Here is a 12,948-nt window from a genome sequence, read left to right on the forward strand (position 1 = left end):
CAAAGTAACATACATAGTAACTCGTAAGCTGGCATGGGGTGTTAAACCCGTGTTATAACGACTGTCGTTTTCCGGCCACGCGAGGATAAAGTAAGTTACATTCATTCAAATGTTTAGTTATGTACGCCAGTGTAAAATCAAAAATGTCGCTGCCACTTGGGGATAAACACGTGTCATTCATTTTATGCCGTATTATATTCTTTGTTGACATGTGACATGAAATAATTATTCAGTCATAAAATGTCCATAAAAGACTTGGTACGAACTGATGTTAGATTTATTATGCAGTGATCACATATGTTAACGAATAAGGTAGTTACAATACGTATACTTTAGAAGTGCTAGTAAAGATAAAACGCATGTGTTAATTGGAACTAAGTGCAATATTACTGCTACCATAACACACATCATACACAAAAATGTACGAAGGAATATATTCATGATTAAAAGTTGGTACCTATTCTGTGTATAATGATATACTGAGTATATACAAACTAAGCGAACATCCTTTCAATGCAATTCACAACGACAGCTGTCCAACCAGTTTGGTGACTGAAAAACAAATCAGATCATTTAATAGATTTAATTTTCCTAATCGTTTTGTTGAATAAAGTAAAACATGTTATTGTTATCTGTCACACCTTTGCCAATTATATATATATAGTAAAGTGGGGGAAGATGGGACACCTTTTCATTCTATTTTCTCGTCCAACTAGGTAGTAAACTAAGAACATTTAAAGAATAATAAAACTGTACCCTCACGTCTTCCATAGACTGTTGTTAATTGTATAAAACACGATCAGGATATTTGGTTATTATGTGCTAAATGTGCCCAGTATTTAGTTTTATCCAAAACACTAAGATATTGACATGCGAAAAATAGGCAAGAGTTAATAGGTGTTAAATTGGTGATGAAATAAGCAAAAACAAAAGTTGTAATATGATGTATAAAAAGTTTCTGTGGCAAAGAAACTAGCACAGCCAGTTAATTTCGGTAGGTTAACTACAAGTTGCAGAATACTAATAATATATAAATAAATATACATTTTTGTTTCATCTTCCCCCACTTTGTATTTGTATAGGTGTTCATTGACCTTAATCAGTTTGTTTTTTAATTCAATAATTTCTACATAAAGGTATTTTGTTATTATACTGTTATTTTATACAGAACTAGTTATCATATCCAGTTAAAGTATATTAGGGTTTCTGAGCTGCCATTTCTAGGCTGGCATTCATTTGGTTTAAACCAAAATCCAGCTCTGGTTTTTTTATAAAGAACTAGTTATCATATGGAGTTTACCTTGCACCGCAACCCCTACCACTCTCAGCATGAAAATATTCATAGAAGAGAACCAGATCTTTCCAGAACTTATCCTTGGCATAAGTATCATTGTCACCATGGCACGGTCTGCGTCCGGTCACTGGATCCGGTTCGAATAACGAAACCAACCTTCTGCTGATCTCCTTCGCTACATCCTATATTTTTAAAACATTTTTACCAGATTATCATATTTTTATAAATTATAATATAAGTATAGCATTTTTTAAAAATTAATTTACATTAAGATTGAAAGCAACAGTATTTACATTCTGTGAAAAAATGCACATTCTGTGAAAAAAATGTACATTAAATTTTTTTAGTATTTAAGAAATATAGTAACCCTCTACAAAGTTTTTTCCGTTATCAGGAAAATGATATTTAAATATAAACTTATCTATATTTCAGCGGAAAGAAACTTTACTTATCAATAAACATAAAGGTTACATGTTACCCCCAAAACACAAGAAAACAAATTTCAAACACAAAATAATCAAACTACTCTTACCTTAAGTCTCATAAAGTTACCAGATCCAGTTGGACATTCAACTTTTAGTTTTTCACCATAGAAGTAATCATAACGTTCAAGTGCTTCAATGATAAGGTAGTTCACTGAAATATAGAAATAAATGCATAAATGCATAAATGAATAACTTACTATATCCTCGCGTGGCCGGAAAACGACAGTCATTATAACACGGATGTTCATACACCTCCTGCCAGCTTACGAGTTACCAAGTATGTTACTTTTTTGGGTGAATTTTATTTTTTGATTGTCTTGCTAAAAGACACATTCGCCCAGTCGCCCACAATGGTAGCAACAGCGATCCATTACTTATAAATTAGATACAGGCGTACTCACCAACTATGCTCTGGCGCAGAGCACAGTTGTAAATAATTTTCACAACAGCACCTATTTGTAATCCAGATGTACATTTATATGGCACAGAAACTAGCATTGTAACAGTGGTTAAAGTGAGTGTGTATGTTTTAAGCAAAACACTAAAAAGTAATTATTTCTATCACCTAATGATGTCTTATGAGTTACTGTATTAGCAGCAATACTTAAAAGGGAAAAAATCACCAACAAAGTTACACTCATAGTAACTGGTAAGCAGACACAATGTGCATAAATTAAGTCATTAATGTTACAACTGTGCAGCCATTCCACCATGGGAAAATAAAATGGCTCTCACATAAATTCTAAGCCATAAAATAACAAAGAAATTACCACAAAGCCAAATAGGACCACGCCAGTTACTGTTTCCACCAAACAAATAAGTGTTGGATTCACCAGGAACGTAATCAACCCTATGTTCAGATCCATCAACAAACATCACGAATGGTTTGTTCTGGTGAACCTAGGCATATATTCGTATTCAGTATCTTATATATATATATATATATATATATATATATATATATAGTAGCGCATGGGGGAAGACGGGATACCTTTAGCAGATAATATCCCAATACTTTGATCGTGTTTTAAACAATTAAACAACGGTCTATGTGAGTCGTGAGGATACGGTTTTATAATTCCTTGAAAGTTCTTTGTTTACCACCAAATGGGACGAGAAAATAGGATGAGAAAATGCCCCATCTTCCCCACCCTACTATATATCTGAACAAATTGCGCATCAGTTGATTTCGAAGTGCTAGCACGCTGATAAACATCCCATGGTTCTGACATGCCTTGGGACAATTTAAAACATAAATTATTAAAACAAAAACAATCACTACAAAGTTGCATGAGTATTATAAGCAAGCATGAGGTGTATGAAACAGAATTCCTGTTTTCTAACTTCTTCAGAAGTTGCCCTGCCGTGTGAGGCTAAACAGGTGATATTAATTTGTTAATTAAGTATTATAATCAAGTGAGGTAGAGTCGGCTTGTTTGAACAATACTATAATGCCAGCATTGTGGGAACATATGTTTCGAACAAGACACTATTGCTCCAAGCCAGTGGTCCTACATGGGTTGACTAAATTTGAAGCAATACTGAAAAAACTTACGCATGAACAAGAAAAAAGTTACATTCATTCCTAATTTCAGTAAAATTTTATTGTAGAAAAAAAAAAAATTTTTTATTGTAGTAAAGTAGAAATAATATACGGACATAACTTATAGATAAACAATATACACACATACCTTTGACAACGATCGAATCCCATACGGAGACAAAAACTCGTTTTCGTCTAGTAAATATTTGAGTAAACATTTAAGTTGTGCAAGTGTTGGTATGGCAAGTAATATTCGACTTGGTTTTCCATCGCTCGAAACTTCCTCAGTCATGAAAGTTATCTGGGAAAATAATCAAAGATGTCTTTACTGTTATGGTCCATAAGAGAATCAAAAACTTTATCGGAAGTAAAAAACCTAAAACTTGAAAAGGATTCAATCTATTACAAATAATGATTTTTCAGTTGATTTTGTTTTACATTTATGGTATGAAGGGTGATACACACTTAACAGCAATTGTTCCAACCCAGTGGTCACTAATGGGTTGTCCAAATTACCAACCATACATAAAAAAATGAAAAAATCCAAAATATAATCATACACAAGGTTACTGTTATATGGTTGTTATCTGGCACGAGGTGTATAAACACCTGTGTTATAATGATTGTCGTTTTTTGCCCACAAGACGATAAGCAAGTTACATTCATTTAATATTCCAACAAACCAGAACATACCCGAGACTGCAGATCTTTCCTGTTGGTTAAAAACCACTCCGTCCTCTTTTTAAAGCCGGGTAGTTGATGTGTGTTCTCACCATCCAATACAAGGCAAGCATACAGAGGGATCAAACCAACCATGGAACGAACCCTCAATGGTTGAGATGAATCACGAAACCTCAAGACATCGTAGTAAAATCCTTCTTCTTCATCCCACAAACCTATTTCAAGTATTCAGTTCGGTTAAACATTAAAGCATGTTTGTTCTGTTAAACAAATAAAACACAAAAAAATAAATTAATTGTCTAAGATTAATAAATATATTTATCTATTAAAAAGGAGAAATATATTTATCTATTAAAAAGGAGAAATATATTTATCTATTAAAAAGGAAACTTTTAAAGGGAGAATATTTTTATGAAATTGAGTTTACTGAATTAGTGTAACATAGATTAATGTTTATTTTGTATTGCTAACTTGTATATGATCATTTTCTAAGCCTCTAAGCTACCATACCAGTTCGAACATCACTCAAAGCTTACAATACTAAATCCTAATAAAAATATTAATAAGTTCCATGTCTCTTCGATTACCATAGAAAAGATTTAAAAGTAGATTCTGGCAGCAAAGATTTAACAGACGAAACAGCAGTTGTAACAAACACGCTTACAGTTAAAAACATATTTACATTTGATTGAAAGAAAATAAAAGTGGTCGCTAATTGTCCACTAAAGTTTTAAATAGCCAAGATACCACCATACAGCGTTACCTTCTCCATTGCCAGCAGCATTCATTGCATCAACAATCATAATGAAATGTTCAAAGAACTTGCTGGCCATGTCTTCATATGAAGCATCATGCATTGCAAGCTCAAGTGCCATATCCAACATCACTACACAGAAGAATGCCATCCATGCTGTTCCATCAGCCTGCAAAACATTCATTTATGAACAATTTTTACCAAGTTTAGCATGGATTTTGCTAGTTAATAAGCAAATGTATAGCATACTCTATAGCATACACAAAGCATACTTTGGAAAGTTGTAATACATTACTTTAAACATCAATCATTGTGAGTGACTTTGACAAAAACTTGGCAACAAATTAGCAGGAAGTTCTATGTGTTCTGATACGTAAAGCATTTGTGACTACACTTTCATCAATTTACCAACAAGGTTGATTCTTAATCAAACTTGAATCTTGTTACTGTTTAAATATCGGGACATTTGTGATTATTAAAATAAGTATAAATTAAGTTTTCTTAAGTATTTTAAAACATGTTTAAGTAACTACTGTGTTGCACTAAATAGAGTTTCTTATCATCAACAAAGCAGTGCAAGCCATCAGCACAAACTTAACTTTAATATGAAAAGGTTGAGCAAAAAAAATTCAATGTGAATAAAATAAAAAGGTTGTGCAAAAATGTTTATGTGGAACATATGCTGTTATAACATGGGTGTCTAACATTTCATAAACTTTAAGCCCTCTTACAAGTTACCACAGATGTAACCATGTGTGTTAATGCTTCTATAATAAGACTGAATATTTGTTTTAGTTATAAGGCAGGCAATTAATCAAAAAGTTTGATCAAAAAACCATAAACTTGTTTAATATTAATACCTGTTCCAGATGGCCACCAGTGGGTAATGGTTTGGATCTATCAAATACACCTGTCATGAAATGAACATATTAGTTTAAAAAAATATTTTGAAACAAATATCATACATACCTATATTGTCCAGTCCAAGAAAACCACCGGAAAATACATTTTTGCCCTCAGGATCTTTTCTATTCACCCACCTAAATTAAGCAAGCATATAAATGCATTACATACTTGGATCTAAAATTCTCTACAAGGTATATCTTACCAAGTAAAGTTGAGAATAAGTTTTTGAAAGCAGCGTGCCAAAAACAACTGGTCCCGCTGTCCTTTTGGTGCAGTAAGTTTGTATACTCTATACACAGACCATGCATGGACTGGTGGGTTCACATCGTTGAAAGCAAACTCATAAGCTGGTATCTGTTGAGTACGAGTTTTTTCATTTTTTTAATTTCCTAATTTTGGTTTATATTTAATTTTGACACTTAAGGACAAATTTGTGCTTTTTAGTAAGTTGTAGGTTTTAAATTGTATACTACTACACATTTTGTATACTAATAACTAGACACATAAAAAAATTGGATATAGGAACCAGTAATTCTATGTTTTTTTAAAGGATATAAAGCAGGTCCTGAAATTAAGAGAAACTATTTAAATTAGGCAAAGAAATAATCTAAGTGAAAAAACACCTTATAATGAAATCTAAACCAACTTAAACTTGTAAAACTATAAAACTGTATTGTAAATTAGCTTTTCAGTTAAATTTATCAGTAGTTACAACTTGTTGAAACAAGAAATACCTGACCGCTTGGTGCCATGTACCACTCGCGTAAAAACAACAAGAGTTGACTCTTAGCGAACTCAGGATCAATCTTACAGAATGGTATCATGTGGAAAGCTAAATCCCACGATGCATACTGTTGATAATGTGACAAATTTAATATGTATTCCAATATTAGGAGTTTAACACTTAATGTAACATAAGAACTTATTTAGTTTATGTGATTGGCTTGCTATAAGGAAACATAAAGAAAAGTTTAATTAGATTTGTTATAGGTTTAACTATTTTACTTAAATAAAACACTTTAAAGGCATTGTTTTTAGAGTTGTAAACATTTTCAAAGGTTGACAACCTTAACATAATATATCTTTTTTTTGCATATTTTTCTTGCTTTCGTTGCTATAAAACACGCGCTAATAGGTTATATTGTACCGTAAAATTAAAGTTGTTTTTAAAACTGATTCAAAGGGGTTTTTATATAGAGCGGCTGTGAAACGAGTTTGATCCGGAATTGTCTAGTACGGTGAGAAAACCAAACATGAGAGAAATGATAAATAAACAGAAGAAAGTTACCCATGGATATTCCCATTTATCTGGCATTGAAATCACATCTCGATTAAAAAGGTGAATCCAGTCTTTATTTCGGCCCTGTAATCTGAAATAAATCTAAAATTTAAGAATTGCTAATCGTGTTGCAATAAAACAAACACATAATTATGACATTATACTTGTGGGAAGTTGTTTTAGTTAAGTAGTGATGCTGTATCTGTATGTGAGAAGAACAGCTTTGTATCTTTAAACTTGCTATGCTTTGTACACAGAGCGAACACAGTGTATGCTGAGGACCCTTGACTGTAATCACCTCAGTCAGAAAAACAAGTCATGTGATGCCAGATGATATACCGGCAACTGATCACTGGATTAAAGTCGCAAATATACAGGAATTGTAATATAAGACAAATATGGCAAGGATAGTTTACAGGCAAGTTTGTGAATATATGAGATGTCGTGAATATTGCTGCAGAGGAGAGATGCTCAAACATTATGGCATTGAAAGAGGAGATTATTGCTGCTCAAAATCTGAATATGAATTGCATGAAGCTCATAAGTAAGCAATTATCGCTTAATTTTATCTTTGGCGAGTGCTAAAGATGTTTTTTAGTTTGCATTAATAGTAGAAGACTAACTTATGTGTTGCAAATATTGGGTTTATCGTTTATGCAACAATTTATACTCTGATGTAAACTATTGAATATATTGAGGATTAACAGGCACTTTGTACAAAGTTTATGCGAGTAAAACTCTATGACAATAATACCCTTTTTGCATGGTCACTTTTATGCGCGTAGTACTCGCATATTTACTCGCAAACGCTTATGACGTTATGTGTGTTAACTTTGTTTTTGCGAGAAAATATGCGAGTACTTACGCGCATAAAAGTGACCATGCAAAAAGGGTATAAGTTTTGCATAGCATTTGTAACCATCATAAATTTGTCTACAAAACAAATTATTATAAACAAGATTGCAGATGATAGGCTCAAATATTCAATTTTTAACCTTGTTATAAACAAATGTTTAAAACCCAAAATAATTGTAACTTAGTCTTCAACTATTAAAAATTAAACTAAAAAATACTCAAGGTATTTATTAGGCACATGAATAACATGGTCAAATACACCAGTAATAAACAATTTGATTGCTTCATATGTCTGGATTAAAAATAAAATTACACACTTGATATGAAAATTGTTTCATATCCTGTTGCAAAAATTAATCTTAAGAATTGGCATGAGTGATGTCGTATTGCATATTTACCACAGTGAGCCTTGAACCTGAATCCTATAATTTTCAGAAATTTATTGGATGTTGCCAACTTTCCCCTTGCTCACATACCGAGTAACTTCAGCATGCCAACGCAAGTTGAACAACAAACTACAACAAGTTAGTTGTATATTTTGTAAATTAACATTCTGTTAATAGGATAACTTTTTGACTATCAAATATTCCCTTTTCTACTTTGTTTTACAAAATTAAACAATAAGGTATTTTTAACATGAAATGTGATAAAAATTACTCATAACTAAAATCCTAAAAACAGCCGATAATGTTCAATATGCACCTTTTTGATTAAATACACTTAAAAAATATAAACATTCTATAAGATTTTTATGCTTATACAATACTAAATTATTAAATATTTTAACTGGCCTATCTTTTAATCTCAGATAATGATGAAAGTTATAAAACTTCACCAATTCAGACAAACTCATCAGGGGCATTGGGGTATGTAGCGTTATTTATACACCTATCAAATTATAAACACATTCGTACAACTATTAATATCACTATGTAATAAATTTAATAAAACGGTTTTTCACATTTTTTTAATTCCCTTTTTGTTTAACTGTCTTCTATTAAAACTGAGAAAAAATGTTGATTCCACAGTTGGCACCACTACAGCATTGCAAGTAGTGTAACTGCCAGCATACTTCTTATGCTGGTATTACTTGTGCTTCTGTATATGTTTGTAAGATGGAGGAAAGCAAATAGAAGGAATGAACGCACAAGTGGGATTGTGGTTCATCACACAGTGCATCATGATACAGGTGGTCAGAATGTGTATCAGAACATGGACAATGTGTAAGTGCTGCTCTGCATGTATCTCAATTGTTGGACACATGGAATAATAAGTGCTGCTTTAAACATCCAACAGTAGATATAAAGAACAATGAGTCATCATGCAAGAAACATTTGTAAACACTGCCCAGTTAACTCTGAAAGAAATTTACCCTTTCGAAACAATCTCATCACACCAAAAATAGTGGTGAAGATTTTTATCCAAATGCTAAGCTAACAGTAGTCCTGCATAATTTATTTGGTAACGAGTTCTTTAAAATCCAAATTTTAGCAGAATGCAGGCAGTTCAGGGAGCAACTGGAACCAGCAATTCAATTCCATTCTCAAACCTGACGCATGTGAATGAAAAGCAACAAAGTGATATTCAAGTAACAACCTCACACTGTAAGTATTGACAATGAAAATTTTCGAAACTATTGAGATAAATTATATGTTATAATAAAACAAGAAAACTGCGGTTTGCCCTTGGTGTTTAATTCCTTAGTGAAAATCGTTTTCCAAAATTTTGTCTCTACTTCCTATTTTTTTTACAGTTTGCCTATTGGATGATTATATGAGTCTAAAGTCTTAACAGCTTGAATAAACAATCTCTAAAAATTTAAACTAAATCATTATTCAGCTCAACAATTTGAACCACCAGTTCAACTTCCAACATACGAAGAATTATTCACTAACGAAGAACTCGATTCAAACAGTGGAGATAACAAACCTCTTGAAAAATAAATTGACAGCAGAAACATACCTCTTTAGCTTGACAAAGTTTTGACATTATTTTACAATAATTCAACTTATCAAACAAACAGTATACAAATATCACGCACAACTCTAAAATACTCTTTCATTAATTTTTTTTAAAAACAGAAAAATTATTCAAACCGTTAACACTGACAAAAAAGTCAAAAAATGTAATAAATCTCCTTGTTCAAATCTACAAACCTGGATTCTGGTGGTGGAACTTGGTCTGCATCTCCTTTCAACCAATCATTGACAATATAATGATAAAACTGTTTGGACCACAGTAGTCCAGCACAAGCCTGACGCAGAATGTTCATGCATTCACCTTTTACTTGTGGAAATTTACTCTGAATGAACAATGTATTAATAAAACGTACATGATATTAACGTTTTATTCGATGAATTTCTGTTACCTTGTAGTAATCGTCAGTTTCTAGTATTCGTTTCTTGATCACGTCATCATTTGTTTTACCTTGTAACGGGTTCGTAGCAGTTGCTGATTCTACTAATCGTGAGTGAAGAACAACACTCTCTGTATGAAATAAAACTTACTTACTAACGACAGTGTCTAAATTCATGGCACGAAATATCAACCAAAATTAAGTTCATCTTGAAGGTTTAAAACCAAGGTTTGTCAAACATATATCTCAACCGTGTGTCTAAATATATGTATAGTTGTGTACTCGTGTCTATTGTGTTCAGTGAATAAAATTCGCATAAAATCTAAGTAAACTTTAATATATTTTAACAAAATGCTTAAATACTCTTTAAAAGTACATTTTATCAAGAGAGTAATTACAACTAATATCTTAACATAAAATTGGGTAGACTTTGGTGGTTGTTTTTAGAATTCAATTTTGCGTTTTTCTTATAAAAGGGCCACTCTTGTCTGTATAAACATTAAATGAAAAAGCGTTAGGGAAAATTATTTTCAAATACTAATATTGTAACACAGGAACTGCCCTGAGGCAAGACTAAGTCGTGGTTAACTGGAAAATAATAATAAAAGTTTATGTAACTTTAACATTATACACACCCCCAGCAGGTACAGTTAGTTTGTAATGAGCAGCTACTTTAGTTCCTTTGTTTGAAGCAGCTACTGCATCTGTTTCACCTTAAATTAAAAACAAATCAAATCAGTTCCTTCCATGAAGCAACGGTGAACAGAAATTTTATGCCAAACACAAAGGAAGTGAATTTGTTTTGATTAATGGCAAACATGCTACATGGGTTGTAGTGTTTATGCTTATGCATGGTGGAGCTTCTTAAACAACATTCATCATGCTTACTTGTACATTGTTATAAGCAAAAAAAAAAAAAAGCGCCAAAACAAAAGAAAAAATACGAAAAAGAGATAAAGTGTATTAAAATATATGATATATATATTCAGTTAATTTTAATTATGAAGCATTTATATGAATATATTTTAAACTAAAGGAGGCATACAATAACCATGAGATGGAGCTACAAAAATATAGTATCGTTAATTACACCAAACACTTGATTAAGACACTTTTAATGTCAATTGTTCCTACCCAGTGGTCACTAATGTGTTATCCAAGTTGTAAGGTGCGGGTATAAAACAAAGCAATGATCAGAACTAAAAATCATAAAAAGGATAAGTAACTGACATTCATTTAATAAACAGTAGGTTTAACAATTTAAACATTGAAATTTCAATACAGCATTTCCAAATAAAACTGTTTATACTTATGAAAGAATCGAACTAAATATTGGTAATTAGTAATTATCCAACACAAACCTTTAACAATATATCTATGAAAAGCATCCTTTGTGTACTTGGTATAATGATCAATATTAAACAACATTTTTGTGTTTGTTTCATTTTCAGTGAAAAGCAGTTTGGGTTCAGGTTGGTTTGGTACATCCTCAAAACTCCATTCCATTTTATCTGTAAACATTATTTACAGCTTGTGTTCGGTATATTTTGTATCTTTTCTCATTGATATTCTGAACCAGCACAATATAAGATGACGGGCTTTTAAAAGATCTTTTCAGCTCATAATTGCCCAGCTTTGCCTAGAACTATCATTTCTATTGTTAGTTTTAGGCAAAATTATACAGAAACAAATTTGTTATTGTAGAAATTTTTGTTTGTTAAAGATTCTTTCAGTATTGCATTTGTAACACTGTACAACAAAAACATAAAATTTATATTCAATAATACAAATATTAAACCTAAGTCTCAAATTGATCTACTAATTTTAACATAATGGTAATTTGTCACAATTACTTTCTTTCCATATAATTTTTGGTGTTAGTTTTTTAATAAAAAGCTTAACAACAATAACAAGTGCCAATCCAGTGGTAACTTACTAGTTGTTCAAACTGCCATCCATAGAAAAATAAAATTAATCTTTATTAACACTCAAAGTACAGACACCAATGATATAACCATCTGTTACCAGCTATATAAAGGCAAACAAGTGATAACATATGAACTTGTCACATACCTAGTGTTTGGTGTTTACAAGTCACTTTCTTCTCATTTACTTTGGTGATGGAAGGTTTCACTGTACAACCCTCATGTGTGCACCCCCATATCCATGTGTTACGATACCACAGTGTTGGCAAAACATGAATTTCAGCAGTTTCTGGTCCTCTGTTGCTGACTGAAACCAAATATGCACAAAATAAGTAAAGTAATGCATCAGTTGTTGCAACTTAAAATTTAAAATATTTTTAAGTTTGAACAATTTTCCATGTTTAAATGTAAGTAGAGAAAAATGTAGAATTTTAACAAACACTGCAAACCACAAAAAATTGCATTGTCAGCATTTACTCTTAGATGAAGCTAACCTGTAACTTTACACAAAATGTCTTGTGGGTCGTTCTTGGCATATTCCACCATCACATCCCAGTACTTGCTGTCATTGAAAGCTCCTGCATTACAAATTTATTAGGTAAATATTAATTATTGAGCTTAAACTTTTTATGAAGCACTTGTATTTTCATAAAAATAGAAGAAAGTTTTTTTGAAATACAAGTGAAAAAAAATGATAAAAACCTAATTAATTTCACAAAAATATAAAAGCATATAGTTCCTAATCCAAGCAGATATCACAAAAAGAACGTAACCCTAACCCGTAACCCCCAACACTTTTCCTAATGATTTAAAAGTCCAAGTTAAAAAACAGACTAATGCAGACATAATAAAATTACCAATAAAATAATA

At 31.7% G+C, this 12,948-nt stretch overlaps 2 protein-coding genes across 5 annotated transcripts in view; one reads left to right on the forward strand and one right to left on the reverse strand.

Moving 5' to 3' along the window:
• Window positions 1-416: 416 nt before the first annotated feature.
• The window catches only part of LOC100182734 (uncharacterized protein YMR196W-like), a 19,632-nt gene continuing 7,100 nt past the window's right edge, over window positions 417-12,948 (reverse strand). For 2 of the 3 annotated variants that reach the window (XM_026835688.1, XM_009860931.3), the window contains exons 5-22: window positions 12,573-12,656; window positions 12,227-12,385; window positions 11,515-11,664; window positions 10,789-10,866; window positions 10,166-10,284; window positions 9,954-10,099; window positions 6,952-7,033; window positions 6,398-6,514; window positions 5,866-6,017; window positions 5,727-5,797; window positions 5,618-5,667; window positions 4,767-4,926; window positions 4,016-4,218; window positions 3,471-3,623; window positions 2,550-2,679; window positions 1,827-1,930; window positions 1,301-1,476; window positions 417-552 (exon numbers count right to left, since the gene is read on the reverse strand). In XM_026835688.1, the coding sequence (XP_026691489.1) occupies window positions 495-552; window positions 1,301-1,476; window positions 1,827-1,930; window positions 2,550-2,679; window positions 3,471-3,623; window positions 4,016-4,218; window positions 4,767-4,926; window positions 5,618-5,667; window positions 5,727-5,797; window positions 5,866-6,017; window positions 6,398-6,514; window positions 6,952-7,033; window positions 9,954-10,099; window positions 10,166-10,284; window positions 10,789-10,866; window positions 11,515-11,664; window positions 12,227-12,385; window positions 12,573-12,656 (2,192 nt within the window). In that variant the 3' untranslated portion in view covers window positions 417-494. Of the gene's footprint in view, window positions 553-1,300; window positions 1,477-1,826; window positions 1,931-2,549; window positions 2,680-3,470; window positions 3,624-4,015; window positions 4,219-4,766; window positions 4,927-5,617; window positions 5,668-5,726; window positions 5,798-5,865; window positions 6,018-6,397; window positions 6,515-6,951; window positions 7,034-9,953; window positions 10,100-10,165; window positions 10,285-10,788; window positions 10,867-11,514; window positions 11,665-12,226; window positions 12,386-12,572; window positions 12,657-12,948 lie in introns of those variants that run through there. The other variant, XM_026835689.1, reaches the window with a different exon arrangement.
• LOC104265881 lies at window positions 7,043-10,139 on the forward strand. Of its 2 annotated transcripts, none has more exons than XM_026835691.1 (6): window positions 7,043-7,486; window positions 8,233-8,321; window positions 8,606-8,663; window positions 8,826-9,020; window positions 9,292-9,401; window positions 9,637-10,139. In XM_026835691.1, the coding sequence occupies exons 1-6, from the start codon at window positions 7,341-7,343 to the stop codon at window positions 9,738-9,740; spliced, it is 702 nt and encodes a 233-aa protein (XP_026691492.1). In that variant the 5' UTR covers window positions 7,043-7,340; the 3' UTR covers window positions 9,741-10,139. The 2 variants fall into 2 exon arrangements, with proteins under 2 accessions (XP_026691492.1, XP_009859232.1); XM_009860930.3 differs by having other exon boundaries at window positions 7,044-7,486; window positions 9,289-9,401.

This window comes from Ciona intestinalis, chromosome 8 (genome assembly GCF_000224145.3).
Source record: "Ciona intestinalis chromosome 8, KH, whole genome shotgun sequence".
Lineage (NCBI taxonomy): Eukaryota > Metazoa > Chordata > Ascidiacea > Phlebobranchia > Cionidae > Ciona > Ciona intestinalis.